We start from the raw sequence: 18,411 nt of genomic DNA, 5'->3' as shown, positions 1-18,411 counted from the left end.
CTTGTGATCCGCCCGCCTCGGCCTCCCAAAGTGCTGGGATTACAGGCTTGAGCCACCGCGCCCGGCCCAAACCAATTTTTTAATGCTTATGGTGTGCTACTGACTTCCCACAACAAATTTTACAGCTCATAACCTGAGCCACTTCACACAGTAGGGAGTGTGTTACAATATTAGTAAGGCTTGGGTAGAGATGTAATAGGTGTGATGGCCTGTAAAATTCATTAAAAATGGGATTCTACTTTTATTTATGTTGCCTACAGGTTGCCTATTGTGCAATGATAAAGGGGCAGCCCATTTTTTAGTTAGTTCTTTTAATTATTTAAGGAATTTTGAAAAATATTGCCAACAAAAAAATTATTTCATCCAGTTTATTCTGCTACATTTCCATCATCATACATCTATCTACATACTTTTTACTATCTGTAGCCCATACTAGAAAAACATGTTCTCTTAGCTTCTTGATAAAATCCTACCTCTTTAACATGTAGATTTCTATGAAAAATTTTTTTAAAAAGGGAAAAGATACAGACAGAATATAGTCAGGTGAGTATGTTTTGAGGCCAATAATTGCGTTTTATTCCCCAAAGTTGCTTTCTTTGCCACCTTTCCTCTGCTATCCCTCCTACCCAGCAACCTTTACTGCTCTCCCCTCAAACCAGCTTCTTTAAGACCCTGGTGGTGAGGGAACATACAGTGATTAAGAACATGCGCTTTGAAGGTTACTGAGGAATATGAATTCATCCCCTGGCTTCAGTTCAAAAAATTGCTAAGTACTATTACATGTGAAGTTTCTAGCTCTGCATGGCACACAAAAATATCCCACAAATGGTGGCCACTAGTATTATCATCTTACAGTCACATCTTTTATTGGTAATTGTTTGGGTTTCAGAACTACAAAAAAAAATTTGTTATATAATGAACAGCCTTTTAGGACGCTCTAGTGTCCAGAATGAAACTAAGATGAGAAGAGAAAAGAAAACTCTGTCTACAAAGAATGAGTCTACGACTGTCAGAAGGGGAGCAACTAAAGAAAGACTCAAATATTACATCTAATATTCTGAAATTGTTGCTCTGTCAATAAAAAGGGTGATTTGACTTTTTGATAATGCCAGGCCAGAAGAACAGGTGCAACAAAAGGTGGCGGCAGAAGAGAAGGGGAGAATTGGCTGGGAAGAAAAACTGTGAGAGTTCAGGCAGCCCTGCTCACAAAGGCAGAACCAGGAAGGCATGCAGAGTTTAGTCATGAGGAAGGAAATGGGGGCATGACCCAGCTACCTGTCCCTCAGTAGCTCAGGAGGTCTGAGGTCATGTCAGCTGTGTGTGGAAGGAGCCAGTTGCATCAAAACACTGAACACCTAAACTCCAGATCTCTGGCAGTTACATATCCTTGGAAAGATGCTACATTTCTGAGGTTTGTGTGTGGGTGGGTGCTTTTTATCTACTATTTGACAAAAGGCACTTAATGGATCAGAAAATGGTTCTTCACTTTCTTAACACAGTTGGAAAAGAGCAGAGGGCTAACAGATTTATGAATCACAGAAAGGTAAATGGGGACACTGATCTACATTGAAAATACCGAAAATCTGTGTTTTAAAAAGTCACACATCACTCTGCTGTTTCCAAAACTACTAGTATGAAGGTAACCATGCCCAATCTTTTGGGGTTCTGAAAGTTTGACCATTTCCCTCATATGTTCCAGCGTGGGCAGATGCCTCTATGTTTACAAAACACAATAAAGTGCTTCTGCCTTTTCAAAGTTTAAAGAAGCATACAGCAGGTGAACTGGTTAACATGTATTTGAGGCCGGGCATGGTGGTTCATGTCTGTAATCACTGCACTTTGGAAGGCCGAGGCAGGAAGATCGCCTGAGCCCAGGAGTCCAAGACCAGCCTGGGCAACACAGTGAGACCACGTTTCTTTTTTTAAAAAATTGTTTATTTTCACTTTGGCTCTTCTTTGACATACTTTTTTTTTTCTTTTTTTTGAGACGGAGTCTCGCTCTGTGGCCCAGGCTAGAGTGCAGTGGCGGATCTTGGCTCACTGTAGCCTCTGCCTCCCAGGTTCAAGTGGTTCTCCTGCCTCAGCTTCCCCAGTAGCTGGGATTATGGGCGTGCACTACCACACCTGGCTAACTTTTTTGTATTTTTAGTAGAGATGGGGTTTCACCATGTTGGCCAGGCTGGTCTTGAACTCCTGACCTTAAGTTATCCACCTGTCTTGGCCTCCCAAAGTGCTGGGATTACAGGCGTGTAATCTCTTTACGTACAAATTTTTTTTTTAAATAAATAAAACAAAACAAAAAACATGTGTTCAACTCCTGACCTGGTATATTGTCTTCTTTTTTATTTTATTTTATTTTTTTTTGAGACGGAGTTTCGCTCTTGTTGCCCAGGCTGGAGTACAATGGTGCGACCTCGGCTCACCGCAACCTCCGCCTCCCAGGTTCAGGTGATTCTCCTGCCTCAACCTCCTGAGTAGCTGGGATCACAGGTGTGAGGCAACACACCTGCCTAGTTTTGTATTTTTAGTAGAGATGAGGTTTCACCATGTTGGTCAGGCTGATCTCAAACTCCTGACCTCAGGTGATCCGCCCGCCTTGGCCTCCCAAAGTGATGGGATTACAGGCGTGAGCCACCATGCCCGGCCTTTACTGTTTTCTAGAGTACTATTAAAAATGGCCACAGAGGATAAACTAAAAAAAAATATATTTTACACAAACACATATACAATCTACATATACATATATGCATGCATGCAATATATATAATATATACAGATTTGTATACTTGTGTGTGTATATATGTTAATGAAACTGCAAGCATAAATTTTCTCCCCTTAAATACTAATGCCTGGGTTTATATGTATATTTCGAACCTCCTTCCCCACATAATGGATTTTTCAAGTGCATCTGTCAGAGACAAAGGCTTCTAGGTACCTCATTCTCTTCACTATCCAGGGCTCAATCATGGCACTCACTGTTAAGTATACTCAACTTTGAAGTGGGTAGTCATACTAACGCTGCCAGTCCTTTTCAAGATTCTTTTTCTTCTATTCCTCTTCTAGCCTTCCTCCTATCTCAAACCAGCACTTAAAAATACAGAAAGGTGCTACTTGGTGAGTGGGACACTTTTTTGGACACTGCCTTAACTGGGAGAGAAAAGACAAGGGCAAGGATGTGGGCTATTTGCATAGCATTGCCTTGAACAGTGTTTGCCGTAGTTGTGGGAGTTGGAAGGAGAAAAGAATAACTAAATAGAAGCTGGTAACTGTGCAAACAGCAGGGTGCCTCTTCCATCCAACACTAAAGAGAAGCCATCTTTTGTCTATCCTGTCCGTTCACAAGATGATCTCTAATGGCAGGACGGAAAAGGAAAGCATTAAAAGTATTACACGATGGCATGCAAGCAGATCCTCCTGACGTATTGTAGTTGCTGAGAAACTGGCATGGAAGGTCATACATACACGAAGAGGATAAAGCCACCATGAAATATAAAAACATACATGTCTGTAAATGCCTGAAAAAGTTCTGGATGAAAACTCCCCAAACTCAAAAGTGGGCATCCTCCACTAAGGAACTGGGGGGAGGGTGCTGGAGGGCCACAAAGAGGAAAGTTCACTTTGTAACTGTACTTTTGTACCATGAAACATTTAAACAATGAGAACAGATTCATGTACTACTTGTACTTTTTATAAAATCAAATTTTAAAAGGCATGGTAGAGAGTTTTTTGAGATTTAAAGTTAGAAGTATAAAAACCTAGCAGATTACCAGCACTCAAAGACTCAGAAAGAGACATAATCCCCAACGAGGCACATCAGAAGTCTCCTTTCACACTGCATTGTAGCATACTGATTTCATGGATATTATATCCTGCAAGATTTTGCAACAAAACAATTCATGTGACAAACCCTGAAAAGTTTAGGCTACCTTCTATTTACAAACTTTTTTTTGAAACAGAGTCTTACTCTATTACCATGACTGGAATACAGTGGTGTGATCATAGCTTATTACATCCTCAACTTCCCAGGCTCATGCCATCCTCCCACCTCAGACTCCTCAGTAGTTGGCACCAGAAGCATGTGGCACCATGCCCAGCTATTTTTAATTAAAAACATTTTTTTTTTGTAGAGACAGAGTCTGCTTATGTTGTACAGGCTGGTCTCCAACTCCTGGGCTCAAGTGATACTCCCGCCTAGGCCTCCCAAAGTGCTGGGATTGCAGGCGTGAGCCACTGTTCAAGTCGCACACATTTTTGCTATTCTTCAGCACTGTTATTTAAAAACAGAACTTCTGAACTCATATGTAAAATTTAATTTTTAAAACCTCTAAGTACACTCAATATTTCTAAAATAAAAAGATAATACTATCTTAATACACAGTCTTTCAAAGCTATTATATTTTATATACTTTTGGTGAACACATTACTGAGAGTTAAAAATTGGGTTGCTAAAGAGGCAGACCCCAGTTATCGTAATATTCACTAGGCACTGAGGTTGAGTCCATGTACCATTCTCGTAATTAAGAAGTCTTTTAAAAACTGTTTGGGGCCAGGTGTGGTGGCTTACACCTGTAATCCCATCACTTGTGAGGCCGAGGAAGGTGGATCACTTGAGTCTAGGAGTTTGACAGCAGCCTGGCCAACATGGTCTCTACTAAAATACAAAAAAAATAGCTGGGGTGGTGGTGTGCACCTGTAATCCCAACTACTTGGGAGGCTGAGGCAGGAGAATCTCTTGAACCTGGGAGGAAGAGGTGGCAGTCAGCCCAGATTGCACCACTGCACTCTAGCCACTCTAGCCTGAGCACAGAGTGAGACTGTCTCAAAAACACAAAATAAAAAACAAAAACTGTTTGGTCTCTAGTTTTCATGTATTTTATTTTTATTTTTTTAAAAACAGGGTTTCGTTCTGTTGCTCAGGCAGGAATGCAATGGTGCAATCATAGCTTACTGCAGCCCTGAACTTCTGGACTCAAGTGATCCTCCGCCTTAATCTCCCAAAGGGCTGGGAATACAGGTGTGAGCCACCAGCACCTTGCCTGGTCTCCAATTTCTTAAACGAGTAGTCAAGAGAATCAAAGTTCTGGTATCCAGTTACATTATAGAAAGCAGTATTACATGGACTTTGCAGGGTAACAAGGAACTTTTTATTCATATCTAGAGTGTTCCTTTCTGTAAGTATGCTTACGGTCTGAAGTACATATAAAAATAACAGGTAAAAACAAAAACTCAGTCCAAAGCAAAAACTATTTTGAATCAATTTTATATTTAAATAAAACATGTAACAGTGATTTTTTTTTTGCTAATATGAGATGTTCTCAGTGACTAATCTTTAAAAGCAGAGGAAGTAGGACACGTACACATTCCCAGTAACTTTTCTGAACACATACACATCAACAAACTATTTCAAAAATAAAGACCATGAGGAAATATTAGAACTTACGTGCTATCAAAAAACACCATACTGGCTGGGCATGGTGGCTCACCCCTGTAATCCCAGCACTTTGCGAGGCCGAAGCGAGTGGATCATTTGAGCTCAGGAGTTCGAAAACAGCCTGGCCAACACGGTGAAACCTCGTCTCTACTAAAAATACAAAAATTAGCTGGGCATCGTTGTGGGTGCCTGTAATCCCAGCTACTCAGGAGGCTGAGGCAGAAGAATCGCCTAAATCCGGGAGGAGGAGGTTGCAGTGAGCCGAGGTCTGGCCACTGCACTTCTCCTGGGCCACAGAGCAAGACTCCGTCTCAAAAACAACAAAAAAACCACACCATACATTCGCTAGTATCATAAGGTGGAGACTGAGATCATGCTCATGAAACTTTAGCTTTAAGTCCTCTGGTCCCGATCTTGATCATGCTTAAGCAACAGTATTAACTGATAATAGTAACAAAATATTGTTATTTTCTACAATAATTAAGAACATAAAGATAACCTTTAACAATGAGGGAGTCCAATCAACTGAAATTCAGGTAATTCCCACAATTGATACTGTTCAATAGTTGAAAAGTTCTTCTACATCAAACTTCGTACCATAACTGTTACAGAGAAATGACAGTCTTCTTTCTATAGTAGCATGCTTAAAATGTAGATTACACAGAAAGAGAACATTTTTAGTACAAACAAAAAAAGAGGCGGTGCTTAAAGTACAAAGTAGAAGGATTCCTCAGAAAACAAAAGCAAAGCCTCCTCGAGAAGATCCTTATCTTTGCCTCCTCTGTATAGGAAGACTCACTTCTGCCATGAGCTGACAATTCATCTGCACATTAGTGTAAACCACTCCAACATACGAACGATGGCTACACTAAGACAGTCAATGGTCAGCGTCTGCCCAGTGACTTATTACGCAGTAAGTAATAAGGAGACGTGAACACTGGACAACCTCCAGCTGAATCCCATGGACCCTTACTGTTAACCTGTCATCCACCATCACAGTTTTGGATCTCTTGTTAAATTAAAAAGCATGGGTTTAGCGAAAAAGGAATCTGGGTCAACTGCATTCCTTCTCTTAAGCTGTTACCTGGGATAAATCGAGCTTCCTCATCTGAAAAAGTGGCTTTCAATTTGGCTCACACAAACTTATTAACCATGATTATCACAGCACATGCACATAGGAAATAATAAGTGTTTCATTTTCCTAGGGGACCGATCGGGGCAGAAAAGGTGAGTCAAGGTTTCTTGGCAATGCAGAGCAGCTAAAAGATTTGTACTTGTGCTTTAAAAAGATAGGGTGTAGGGTGGGAGAGAAGGATCCTTCCCTCATCACTTCAGGCAAGTTTCTCTCTCCCTTTTCAGAACTCATACAGCAAAGTATTTGGCATTTACAGCATGTCTTGTATCGTCAGCCACATTTTCATACTGCAAGAGCTTGTATTTTAAAATTAGATTTAACACTCCTCTAAGAGTCCTTATATTCACTGACTACTCTAGGGACTACTCATTTGCCAGTAGCAGTAAACAGTTTACTAATAAAAAAAAATACAGCAAGGAGTGTGGGTCAGCTGTATTCAGAGCGCTCGCCATGTGTCAGGGGCTTTAAAAGTGGAGGCCTCTTCCCGATCACCGAAATAACCCTGGGAGGTATCCTTCCAAAGCCACACATTCCCTTCCTGTCTTCTCGTGCACCGCTCCGATTCCTCTTTCCACTCCGGGGGACGGATCTGTCATATTTACCGGCACAGAAGGAACGCTCGTAAAAAATTAGTTACTAGTATTACTAAGGCCGCACTGGCGGCGGCGGCACAGCAACCACACCTACTCAGCTGCCGCGGCGCCGGGAGCCCGAAGAAGGAGGGGCAGAGGGACCACCGGGTCTCCGGGCGCCGCCCCCTCCTCGACTCCTTCGGGGAAGGTTCCCAGCCCGGGACCCGGGGCAGGGCCAGCGCCAGGGCCAGGGCGCCCCGGGTGGAGAGGGGCAGGCGGGCCGCTTCTTGCCCCCGCGCAAGCACGTGGGAGGCCGGCAAAGACCAGCGCCCAGCCGGAGAGGGGAGAGAGACCAGGCCAGGCAGGAGTCGCGGCCTGGGGAGACGCGGAGGTAGAATCCGGCGGCCGAATCGCGGTCGTCCCGCTGCCTCCTCACCGGGCGCCTCGGGACAACAGCTTCCCGAGGGCCGCCCCTAGAGCCCCTGCCTCCCGGCCGCCCGGCTCGGGTCACCCTGCCGGAGGCGGAGCTCCGCGGAGGCCGGGACGGCCCTCCCCAGCCGAATGCCCCCTTCCCCGCGGGCGTCCCCATGCCCCTCCGCCACTCACGGTGCTTGCCGCTGCCGCCGCCGCCGCCGCCGCCGCTCGGGTAGCTCAGCAGCAGGAAGGGCAGCGGGGAGCCGGGGGACGGCGGGGTCCTCCAGGAGCGCTGCTGCTGCGGCGGCGGGCGCACTCCGAAGCCGGCGCCTCCATCGCCGGGGTAGAGCAGGAAGAAGGGGGCGGCCACCGGCGAGTCGGGCTCCGACTGCCCGGCGGGGGAGGCCGGCGGCGGCCCCACCTCGCCCTCTCGGTCCGTGCCCCCGGCGGGAGCGCGGCGCAGCTCCTCGGGCCGCCACTCCCCGCCCCTCGCCGGCTCCTCGCTGCAACTTTCGGCACCTGCGGTGGGCGGCGGCGGGGTCTCAGCCATGCTCACTCCTTCCTTCGCCGCCGCCTCCGATTCGCGCCCGGGCCTGGGCAGGGGAGCAGAGGGTCAGGGCGAGAAGCCGCCGCCCCGTCCCGTCCGCGCCACCGCCACCGCCACCTTTCTCCTCAGCCACGGGCTGGCGCCTGGGCTCCGCTCGGCCCACAGCCCGCCCCGCCAGGGTCCGAGCCAGCTGGAGGGACCGCCCCGCCCGACGGCGCGGCCTCGCTACCGGCCGCCTCCTCCAGCCCCTCCCGTCCCGGCCCCCAGCCTGTGACTCGGCTCCCCTAGGGGGCAGCGTCCTCCTCCTCCCACTCCTCACCTTCCGCTTCCCTCCGGCGGGGCTGACTCCCTCCCGACCCTCCGGCCCTAGGCTTCGTCCTTACCCGCCCCCGCTGGGCCCTCTGAGGCGGTCAGGTGTGTCTGGTGGTTGAAAGGTGGAAGACCTGGCGAAATACCTGGCGGCGTTTTGTCGTGTAACCGCCAACTTTATCGGTAACACGAAGGCACAAAGATCTGGGTTGAAGAAGAGGCGAAAGCTAATTTTCAAAAAGCACCTCCGTGCCCCCGGGTATTAAACTGTACCATTTGCCTTTCACACACTGGAATTTCAACCGTTGATTCACTGTTTTGATTAATGAGCTCTTTATGTGAGAAACCAAAGGTGGATGTCTTCCTTTCACCACCTCTTTTGTTCCCGTCTTGTGCGCTGTACTGAAATCCTGTATTTGCTTTGACTTTAACTCACTGGTTTTCTAGTGCCGCGGGTGCGCATGAGTGCATTTTAAATCAAACAGCTTAGAATTTATACGACAAATGTCAATTACAGGTCGACAGTTCTCTCTTTCACAGTGCCCGTGTCTCGCTAGTAATTAGCCACCGTTGCTTTGAGTATTCGAATCAATGATTACTGATCCAGTAATTCCCTTAAGTAAACATTTCTTTCGGCAATAAAGACAATTTCCAGTTACTCTCATGGTTCTTTATCCTGAATTCCTAGCTGATTAGCCTTGTGTTTAATGCTGGCATAGAAGCCATGTTGACTCAAAATTAAAAATCACTGTTGTGTAACATTTTGCCCACCTGCTTTTTCCTCTTCTCTGTTCAGCCCTTCCTTGTGTAGAGGAAGTTGTACTTCTTTGAAAGGAAAATTAAACATTTTTATTGCTGTTGTTATTCTCTGTAAATCACTCTTGAAATTACTACTCTCAATTACCATGAGACTTGCAATACTACTTTTCGCTGAGTCTTTTCCAAGCTTTTAAAAAGGAAACGTTTACAGGATAACTTCAACAGTCTTAGAAAATGTCTTAGCTTTTTGGTTTCTGGCATTTCCCTGACCTGTTGATCCCAGCCCTACTACCTACTTGAATAAGTTATTTGTCCAGCTCTGTAAAATGATTATATTATTCATAGATACTGTGAGGGCTAAATAAGAAATAGAAATAAAGCCTTTAAAATACAACTTAACATTGGGGTAAATAATAATTGTTAAGGCCGGGCGCGGTGTAATTCCAGCACTTTGGGAGGCCGAGGCGGGTGGATCACGAGGTCAGCAGTTCGAGAGACCAGCCAGCCCAACATGGTGAAACCCGTCTTTACTTAAAATTTAAAAAATTAGCTGGGCGTGGTGGCGGGCGCCTGTAATCCCAGCTACTTGGGAGGCTGAGGCAGGAGAATCGCTTGAAACCGGAAGGAGGAGGTAGCAGTGAGCCCAGATTGTGCCACTGCACTCTGGGCAATAAGAGAAAAACTTCATCTCAAAAATAAATAAGTAATAATAATTATTATTAGTAGTAGTACTCACTTCAGCAGCACATAAACTAAAATTGGAACGATACAGAAAAGATTAACATTTCCCTGCACGAGGATGACCCGCGAATTTGTGAAGCGTTCCATATTAAAAAATAATTATTACTAGGGATATTTTATCATTTTGGCAAAATAGCATTTAAGTTACAATAATAAAACATACTGAGTTGGGGGAAAAAGCCTTTTCATTATATCTTTAGCATTTTTAAGGTGGTTTGGGCCTTAACTCTTGGTGCAGGTGAGAATCTCAATAGGAAGACATATTTGTCTTTTAGGAATTGCTAACTGTATGATACCTTCATAAGAAAAACTGAAAGCATTTGACCCGGCAGTCCCATTAACGGTATATACCCAAAGGGCTATAAATCATTCTACTATAAAGACACATGCACACGTATGTTTATTGCAGCACTATTTACAATAGCAAAGACTTGGAACCAATCCAAATGCCCATCAATGATAGACTGGATAAAGAAAATGTGGCACATATACACCTTGGAATTATGCAGCCATAAAAAAGAGTGAGTTTGTGTCCTTTGCAGGTACATGGATGGCTGGAAGCCATGATTCTCAGCAAACTAACACAGGAACAGAAAAAGCAAACACCACATGTTCTCACTCTTAAGTGGGAGTTGAACAATGAGAACACATGGACACAGGTAGGGGAACATCACACACCGGGGCCTGTTGGGGGGTGGGGGTAAGGAGAGGGGAGGCATTACAAGAAATACCTAATGTAGCTGATGGGTTAATGAGTGCAGCAAACCACCATGGAACATGTATACCTATGTGACAAACCTGCACGTTCTGCACATGTATCCCAGAACTTAAAGTATAATTTAAAAAAAAAGAAAAACTGAAAGATTGGATGTATTATATGGTTTTAACATTCACCCTTAACTGGATCCTTTATCTTGTTTTTACATGCAGAAATTCCAAAATAACATTATATTCTCATCAGGTTCCTTCACAGAGATGTTTTGCAATGTTTTGGTAAAGAATTTGACAAGAATCTACACTTAACCACTGCAGGGGCCGGGCGCGGTGGCTCAAGCCTGTAATCCCAGCACTTTGGGAGGCCGAGACGGGCGGATCACGAGGTCAGGAGATCGAGACCATCCTGGTTAACACGGTGAAACCCCGTCTCTACTAAAAAATACAAAAAAAAAAAATTAGCCGGGCGCGGTGGTGGGCGCCTGTAGTCCCAGCTATTCGGGAGGCTGAGGCAGGAGAATGGCGTGAACCCGGGAGGCGGAGCTTGCAGTGAGCTGAGATCCGGCCACTGCACTCCAGCCCGGGCGACAGAGCGAGACTCTGTCTCAAAAAAAAAAAACCACTGCAGGTAGAAGAAATGAGAGCAGAGTCCTCACAGATCATTCTTGAGAAAGGCCAGTAATCAACCAAGGAAGTCACCAAGTTAAAATATGAAATATTATCTAGTCTGAATTGCCAGCTTTCTCCTTTCTTATTAGTCAAGATACCTACAGGTACAGAAACAATGACATGCTGTTAATCATTCAGTGCATCGGATTTTTGTGCCTCTATTTTTTAAAAGTTTTTTGTAAAAATATAGAACACTTTTCGAATTTGTGTATCATCCTAGTATAGGAACCATGTTAATATCTGTATCGTTCCAATTTTAGTATATGTGCTGCTGAAGAGATTACTGTGCCTCTATTTTTAAAAAGAGTTCTATTTATGTTTTATGTAATTAATTAAATGGCAGTAAAATTAATACAGAAAATCAACTGAAATATGAGTTCTTAAAATTGATAGACAAGGCTATTTATGAACTTTTTCTTTAAAGGTGGATGGTACTCCAAGTTCCTAGTTTCTTAATGCTTTTAGCTTTTGAATCAATAATATAATCACAGTTCTGCATTAGCTTTAGTGACATAAAGGGCTGATTCAGCTGCTATACACATTTAAGGAAGCCAAGATTATAAAAACAAGCCTAAACATGTTGCTCCTTCTTGAGAATGCACAGAGCATCTTCCTATACTGTTTTAAAGTGACAACATCCAAGCACTATAATTAAGAATCAAGCTCTATTAATTTTCTTGTGAAATAAAGCAGGAGGTGCTTTTCAACTTTATCTGCATTTTATTTTTAGTTATCCATGTTTGGTTTTTAAAAAATCCCTTGGTAGGCTGTGCGCGGTGGCTCACGCCTGTAAGACTGAGGCAGGAGAATCGCTTGAACCTGGGGAGGCAGAAGTTGCAGTGAGCTGAGATCGCGCCGCTACACTCCAGCTCGGGTGACAGTGCGAGACCCCATCTCAAAAAAGAAAAAAAATCCTTTGGTGATCTTAAGGATACTTAAAAATATATTTAAAAACTTTTTAAAGATCAATGTTATGGACAAGAATATATTTTTAGTACAGTATAAGCTTCTTAAGAGCTGTGAATCAGGCCAGGTGTGGTGGCTCGCACCTATAATCCCGGCACTTTGGGAGGCTAAGGTGGACAGATCACTTGAGGCCAGGAATTCAAAACTAGCCTGGTCAACATGGTGAAACCCCATCTCCACTAAAAATACAACAATTAGCCGAGTGTGTTGGCACGCACCTGTAGTCCCAGCTACTCAGGAGGTTGAGGCAGGAAAATTGCTTGAACCCAGGAGGTGGAGGTTGCAGTGAGCTGAAATCGCACCACTGCACTTCAGCCTGGGCAACAGAGGGAGAAACCATCTCAAAGAAAAAGGAAAAAAAAAAAAAAAAAAAGGAAGATACCACTTGAGAAGTGTTGATATTCTTTTTCAGTATAGTATATAGATTTATTATAATTTTAAAATAATGGTTTTCTTGAGCTGTTTATTTTACGTTGTATGGCACTTGGGAAATGTCATATTTGAAAACAGTCAATTTAAGCCTTTGTGTTAAACTTATTTTAATAAATGTAGAAATGTATTGATACTAATTAATATAATGCCTTATTGTGAAAGCTCTGAGTCCATTGTTCTTCTGAATTACTAAATTTTGATGACTGTAACTTAATTACTTATTTTTTCAAAACATTCATTATAAAAACACCTAGTTACAACACTGTAGTGTGGGAATAAAATAATGAAAATTTAAAATATATGTATTTAAGGCTAGGTGCGGTGGCTCACACCTGTAATCCCAGCACTTTGGGAGGCTGAGGTGGATCACCTGAGGTCAGAAGTTCGAGACCAGCCTGGGTACATGGTGCAACTCCATCTCTACTAAAAATACAAAAAAATTAGTCTGTTATGGTGGCAGGTGCCTGTAATCCCAGCTACTCAGGAGGCTGAGGCAGGAGAATCACTTGATCCCAGGAGGCGGAGGTTGCAGTGAACTGAGATTGTGCCACTGCACTCCAGCCTAGGCAACAGAGCGAGACTCCATCTCAAAAAAAAAAAAAAATATATATATATATATACACACACACACACACACACATATATACCTAGTCAATTTATATCTCCTCTCTATATTTATTATAGATACTCTTAAGAAGTAAAAACAATATATTTATCTACCTCGAGTGGGATGAAGAAAAAATAAATAATATATTTAGGTCAATCCATGATAGTTTTCTTTGGGTGCAGACATATGGATACATTTTTCCATTTTTCTACTTTTCTGTATTTGTAAGTAGTCTGTAATGGATGTGTTGCTTTTAAATAGAAAATAAAACACACTGAGGGGTTATTTTGATTCATAGTTTCATAATTATATATTTTTTATGAAGACCTAACAGCAAAGTTGTATTCCTTGTATATACTGTGGAGAAATAGAGTTCAAGAGGAGCTGATCATATTTGTGTCTTTTTTGAGTGTTTATTATTATTATTTTAGAGATGGAGGGTTTCACTCTGTTGTCCAGGCTGCAGTTATACTCCTGGCTTCAAGCAATCCTCCCACCTCAGCCTCCAGAGTTAGTGAAGATATTCAAAAACAGTGTTCAAGAACAATATTCAAATAGCCTAATCATTGACGGAAACTCTAGTCAAGTTCCTACTACAATTTCCTTTGCCAAAATTTGAGGTTATTCTTACTATCAGATTTCTAATTAAAATAATGTCCTTGGACATAAATAGAAATATTTAGTTTGTAATAATATCATACTTATAGGTCAATTATTTTGAGTATTACGGATCAGAGAATTGAAGAAAGAAGACTTCTCCTAATTCTATATCACTGACAATACATTGTTTCCACAGGTCTAAAGAGACTCCAGGGACTCTTCAGCCTATAGCATAGCTGAGATTACAGGTGTGAGCCACCAGACTCAGCTAGTGTTTATCGTAATAATGTTGCTGGCCAGGCAGGGTGACTCAGGCCTGTAATCCCAGAACTTTGGGAGGATTGAGGCGGGTGGATTGCTTGAGGTCAGGAGTTCAAGCCCAGCCTGGCCAACATGGTGAAATCCTGTCTCTACTAAAAATACAAAAATTAGCCAGGCGATGTGGCATGCACATGTAGTCCCAGCTACTCGGGAGGCTGAGGCAGGAGAATTGCTTGAACCTGGGAGGCAGAGGTTGCAGTGAGCCAAGATCATGCTACTGCACTCCAGCCTGGGCAACAGAGTGAGACTCTGTCTCAAAAAACAAACAAACAAACAAAAAAACCGGGCACGGTGGCTCATGCCTGTAATCCCAGCACTTTGGGAAGCCAAGGTGGGCAGATTGCCTGAGGTCAAGAGTTCGAGACTAGCCTGGCCAACATGGTGAAACCCCGTCTCTACTAAAAAGAAAAATAAAAAAATTAGCCATGCATGGTGGCATGTGCCTATAGTCCCAGATACTTGGGAGGCTGAGGCAGGAGAATCACTTTAACCCAGGAGGCGAAGGTTGCAGTGAGCCAAGGTCACGCCACTGCATTCCAGCCTGGGCAACAGAGAGACTTTATCTCAAAATAATAATAATAATAATGTTACTGAAGATTTCTATGAATGTATCCAGTAATTCTCATGCTCTTTCAGGTTCTTCTTCTTCTTCTTTTTTTTTTTTTTTTTAGACAGAGCTTTGCTCTTGTTGACCAGGCTGGAGTGCAGTAGTGCGATTTCGGCTCACTACAACCTCCGCCTCCTAGGTACAAGCGATTCTCCTGCCTCAGCCTCCAGAGTAGCTGGGATTACAGGTGTGCACCACCATGCCTGGCTAGTTTTTGTATTTTTAGTGGAGACGGGGTTTCACCATATTGGTTAGGCTGGTCTCGAACTCCTGACCTCAAATGATCCACCTGCCATGGCCTCCCAATTTGCTGGGATTACAGGTGTGAGTCACTGTGCCTGGCCCGTCCTCTGCTTTAAAGCTTCATCTTTTCTTGCCAGTATTATTGCAAAGGATTCCTCACTGGTTTTCCTGCCTCTGGTTTTAATCTATTCCAGTTGCCCTGCTCTACAGCAGTTAGAATGAGTAATTTACTTTTCTGAACATTCACCTAATTATGTTACATCATTTCTTAAAAACCTGGGTTCGGCCGGGCGCGGTGGCTCAAACCTGTAATCCCAGCACTTTGGGAGGCCGAGACGGGCGGATCACGAGGTCAGGAGATTGAGACCATCCTGGCTGACACGGTGAAACCCTGTCTCTACTAAAAAATACAAAAAACTAGCCGGGCGAGGTGGCGGGCACCTGTAGTCCCAGCTACTCGGGAGGCTGAGGCAGGAGAATGGCGTGAACCCGGGAGGCGGAGCTTGCAGTGAGCTGAGATCCGGCCACTGCACTCCAGCCTGGGTGGCAGAGCTAGACTCCGTCTCAAAAAAAAAAAAAAAAAAAAACCTGGGTTCACTTCTTTATGTCTGGGATACAATCCAAGTGCATTAACTACCTAGTAAGGTCTTTCATGATCTAACCCCTTCCTATCTTTCTAATATTATCCTCCTATCTTGTCTTACCCCTTGTTGCCTTTGGCTAAGCTTAACATGTCTGGCCTTATTCATATTGTGGTACCTACTCTACCTCTCCCAAACTCTACTCAAACAAACCTGTGATATTTTCTCTGCTCTCCCCATGTAGAAAGGTACATACCATTTTTGAGGTCCCATAGCATCCTATTTAAGCAGTTAACTGCTTTAATTGTAATGAATTTATGCCTCTTCCCAAAGTTAGCATCATTTTTTCTTTTTCCAATGCATAAAAGATTTATTTTTTTGTACTATTTATTCCTTGTACTATTTCCTAAGTAGTTCTCAGCCCCCCTCACTTTATTTTTTATTTTTTTGAGACACGGCCTCACTGTCCCCTAGGCTGGAGTGTAGTGGCGCAATCACGGCTCACTGCAGCCTTGACCTCCCAGGCTCAAGTGATCCTCCCACCTCAACCTCACCAGTAGCGGGGACCACAGGCGCACGCCATCATACCCAGCTAATTTACGTAGTTTTAGTAGAGATAGAGTTTCGCCCTGTTGCCCAAGCTGGTCTCAAACTCCTGTGCTCAAGTGATTTGCCCACCTTGGCCTCCTAAAATTCTGAGATTACAGGCGTGAGCTACCACGCCCAGCCTCATTTATTTGTAAGACTCTTTCTTCTTAAGATCACATCAAAATTCTTTTTTTCTGTGACCTTCGGGTATCTGAATAAAAGCAATTTAGAAAAACTGGACTGAATAAGAAGCTTAAGGAATAACTTATTTAGCTTACATTTATATTTCCCTTTTTATGTATGCTCAAGTGTGATGTGAATAAAACTGTAAGTATGTCTAAAAGAAGTCATTTAATAAATGTGAAAAAATTTTAGGTGCTAATTAAATTCTGCCATCTACTTAATTTGAATAATCCTCACCCCACCATGGCAAAATTGCCTATTATATATATTAAAACAGGCCATATAAAACAATGCACAAGGGTAAAAGATACAGCCCTTCTAGCATAAAGTTTTCTTTTTTTTTCACACGGAGTCTCGCTCTGTCGCCAGGCTGGTGTGCAGTGGCATGATCTCGGCTCACTGCAACTTCCGCCTCCTGGGTTCAAGTGATTCTCCTGCCTCAACCTCCTGAGTAGCTGGGATTACAGGAGTGCACCACCACACCTGGCTAATTTCTGTATTTTTAGTAGAGGCGGGGTTTCACCATGTTTGCCAGGATGGTCTTGATCTCCTGATTTCTTGATCTGCCCTCCTAGGCCTCCCAAAGTGCTGGGATTACAGGCGTGAGCCACCACGCCCAGGCTAGCATAAAGTTTTCTAACTGAGGTCCATGGACTCCTGGCTTCAGGGAGTCCAGGAACCCACTGTCATATGCAAAATGTGATGAGGACTATGCTATGGTTCTGGGGTGGGGTGTGGGGAGGCCTATTATTTTTAAGATTCTCAAGAAGAAGTCCCATGGTAATGCCACATCATATTTCACTCCTGTAATTAACTTCATTCATATGCCTAATGTTATTAGCTGAGAAAAACCCAGAGCAATGTTTCCCAAAATGTATCCTGTAGGCCATTTGGATCAGAATCATGTTGCATACCGGTTAAAATAGAGATGACTGGACCCAACACCAGGACAGTTCAATCAGAATCTGTGCAGGTAGGGCACAGGAATCTGTACTTGACACTTACCAACTGACCCCTGGAGATTCTGGTTTAAGAACCATTATTGTTGGCCAGGAGCGGTGGCTCACGCCTGTAATCCCAGCACTTTGGGAGGCCGAGGCAGGCAGATCACGAGGTCAGGAGATCGAGACCATCCGGTGAAACCCTGTCTACTAAAAATACAAAAATCAGCTGGGTGTGGTGGCAGGCGCCTGTAGTCCCAGCCACTCAGGAGGCTGAGGCAGGAGAATCACTTGAACCCAGGAGGTGGAGGTTGCAGTGAGCCGAGATTGCGCCACTGCACTCCAGCCTGGGCAACAGAGCGAGACTCCATCTCAAAAACAAAAACAAAAACAAACAAACAAAAGAACCATTATGGTAGAACCAAAGAAAAATGAACTCATTCAAGTGGAGTAAATTTGCTTTTTAAGACAGGGTCTCACTCTGCAGCCCAGGCTAGAGTGTAGTGGGGCCATCATGCCTCACTACAGCCTCAACCTCCCCAGGCACAGGCAGTCCTCCCACCTCAGCCTCCCAAGAAGTTGGTACTACAGGCACGTGTGCTATCATGCCCAGCTAATTTTTTAAATGTTTTATGTTGCCCAGGTTGGCTTGAATACCTGGGTTCAAGCAGTTCTCCTATCTGAGCCTCTCAAAGTGCTGGGATTATAGGTGTGAGCTACCACACCTGGCAGTTTTTCTTTCTTTTTTTTTTTTTTTTGAGATGAGTTTTGCTCCTGTTGCCCAGGCTGGAGTGCAATGGCACGATCTTGGCTCACTGCAACCTCTGCCTCCTGGGTTCAAGCAATTCTCCTGCCTCAGCCTCCAGAGTAGCTAGGATTACAGGCATGCGCCACCATACCCGGCTAATTTTGCATTTTTAATAAAGACGGGGTTTCTCCGTGTTGGTCAGGCTGGTCTCAAACTCCCGATCTCAGATAAGTCACCCACCTCGGCCTCCCAAAGTGCTGGGATACCAGGCGTGAGCCACTGCACCCGGCCAGTTTTTCAAAA

At 44.0% G+C, this 18,411-nt stretch overlaps 1 protein-coding gene and 2 non-coding genes across 10 annotated transcripts in view; 1 reads left to right on the top strand and 2 right to left on the bottom strand.

Annotated features, from left to right (window-relative positions):
- Positions 1-8,343, bottom strand: part of RUFY3 (RUN and FYVE domain containing 3) — a 105,326-nt gene extending 96,983 nt beyond the window's left edge. For all 8 annotated transcript variants that reach the window (XM_050791372.1, XM_050791373.1, XM_050791375.1 and 5 more), the window contains exon 1: positions 7,745-8,343. In XM_050791372.1, the coding sequence (XP_050647329.1) occupies positions 7,745-8,102 (358 nt within the window). In that variant the 5' untranslated portion in view covers positions 8,103-8,343. The remainder of the gene's footprint in view (positions 1-7,744) is intronic.
- A 1,552-nt stretch (positions 8,344-9,895) lies between these two features.
- On the top strand, positions 9,896-10,001 carry LOC126955798 (U6 spliceosomal RNA). Its single transcript, XR_007726093.1, has one exon. It is a non-coding gene; the product is annotated as a U6 spliceosomal RNA (small nuclear RNA).
- A 1,470-nt stretch (positions 10,002-11,471) lies between these two features.
- LOC126955811 (U6 spliceosomal RNA) lies at positions 11,472-11,575 on the bottom strand. Its single transcript, XR_007726104.1, has one exon. It is a non-coding gene; the product is annotated as a U6 spliceosomal RNA (small nuclear RNA).
- Positions 11,576-18,411: the final 6,836 nt, after the last annotated feature.

This window comes from Macaca thibetana, chromosome 5, assembly GCF_024542745.1.
Source record: "Macaca thibetana thibetana isolate TM-01 chromosome 5, ASM2454274v1, whole genome shotgun sequence".
NCBI lineage: Eukaryota > Metazoa > Chordata > Mammalia > Primates > Cercopithecidae > Macaca > Macaca thibetana.
The sequence above is the reverse complement of the archived record's forward strand: the minus strand, read 5'-3'. Positions and strand labels throughout refer to the sequence as shown.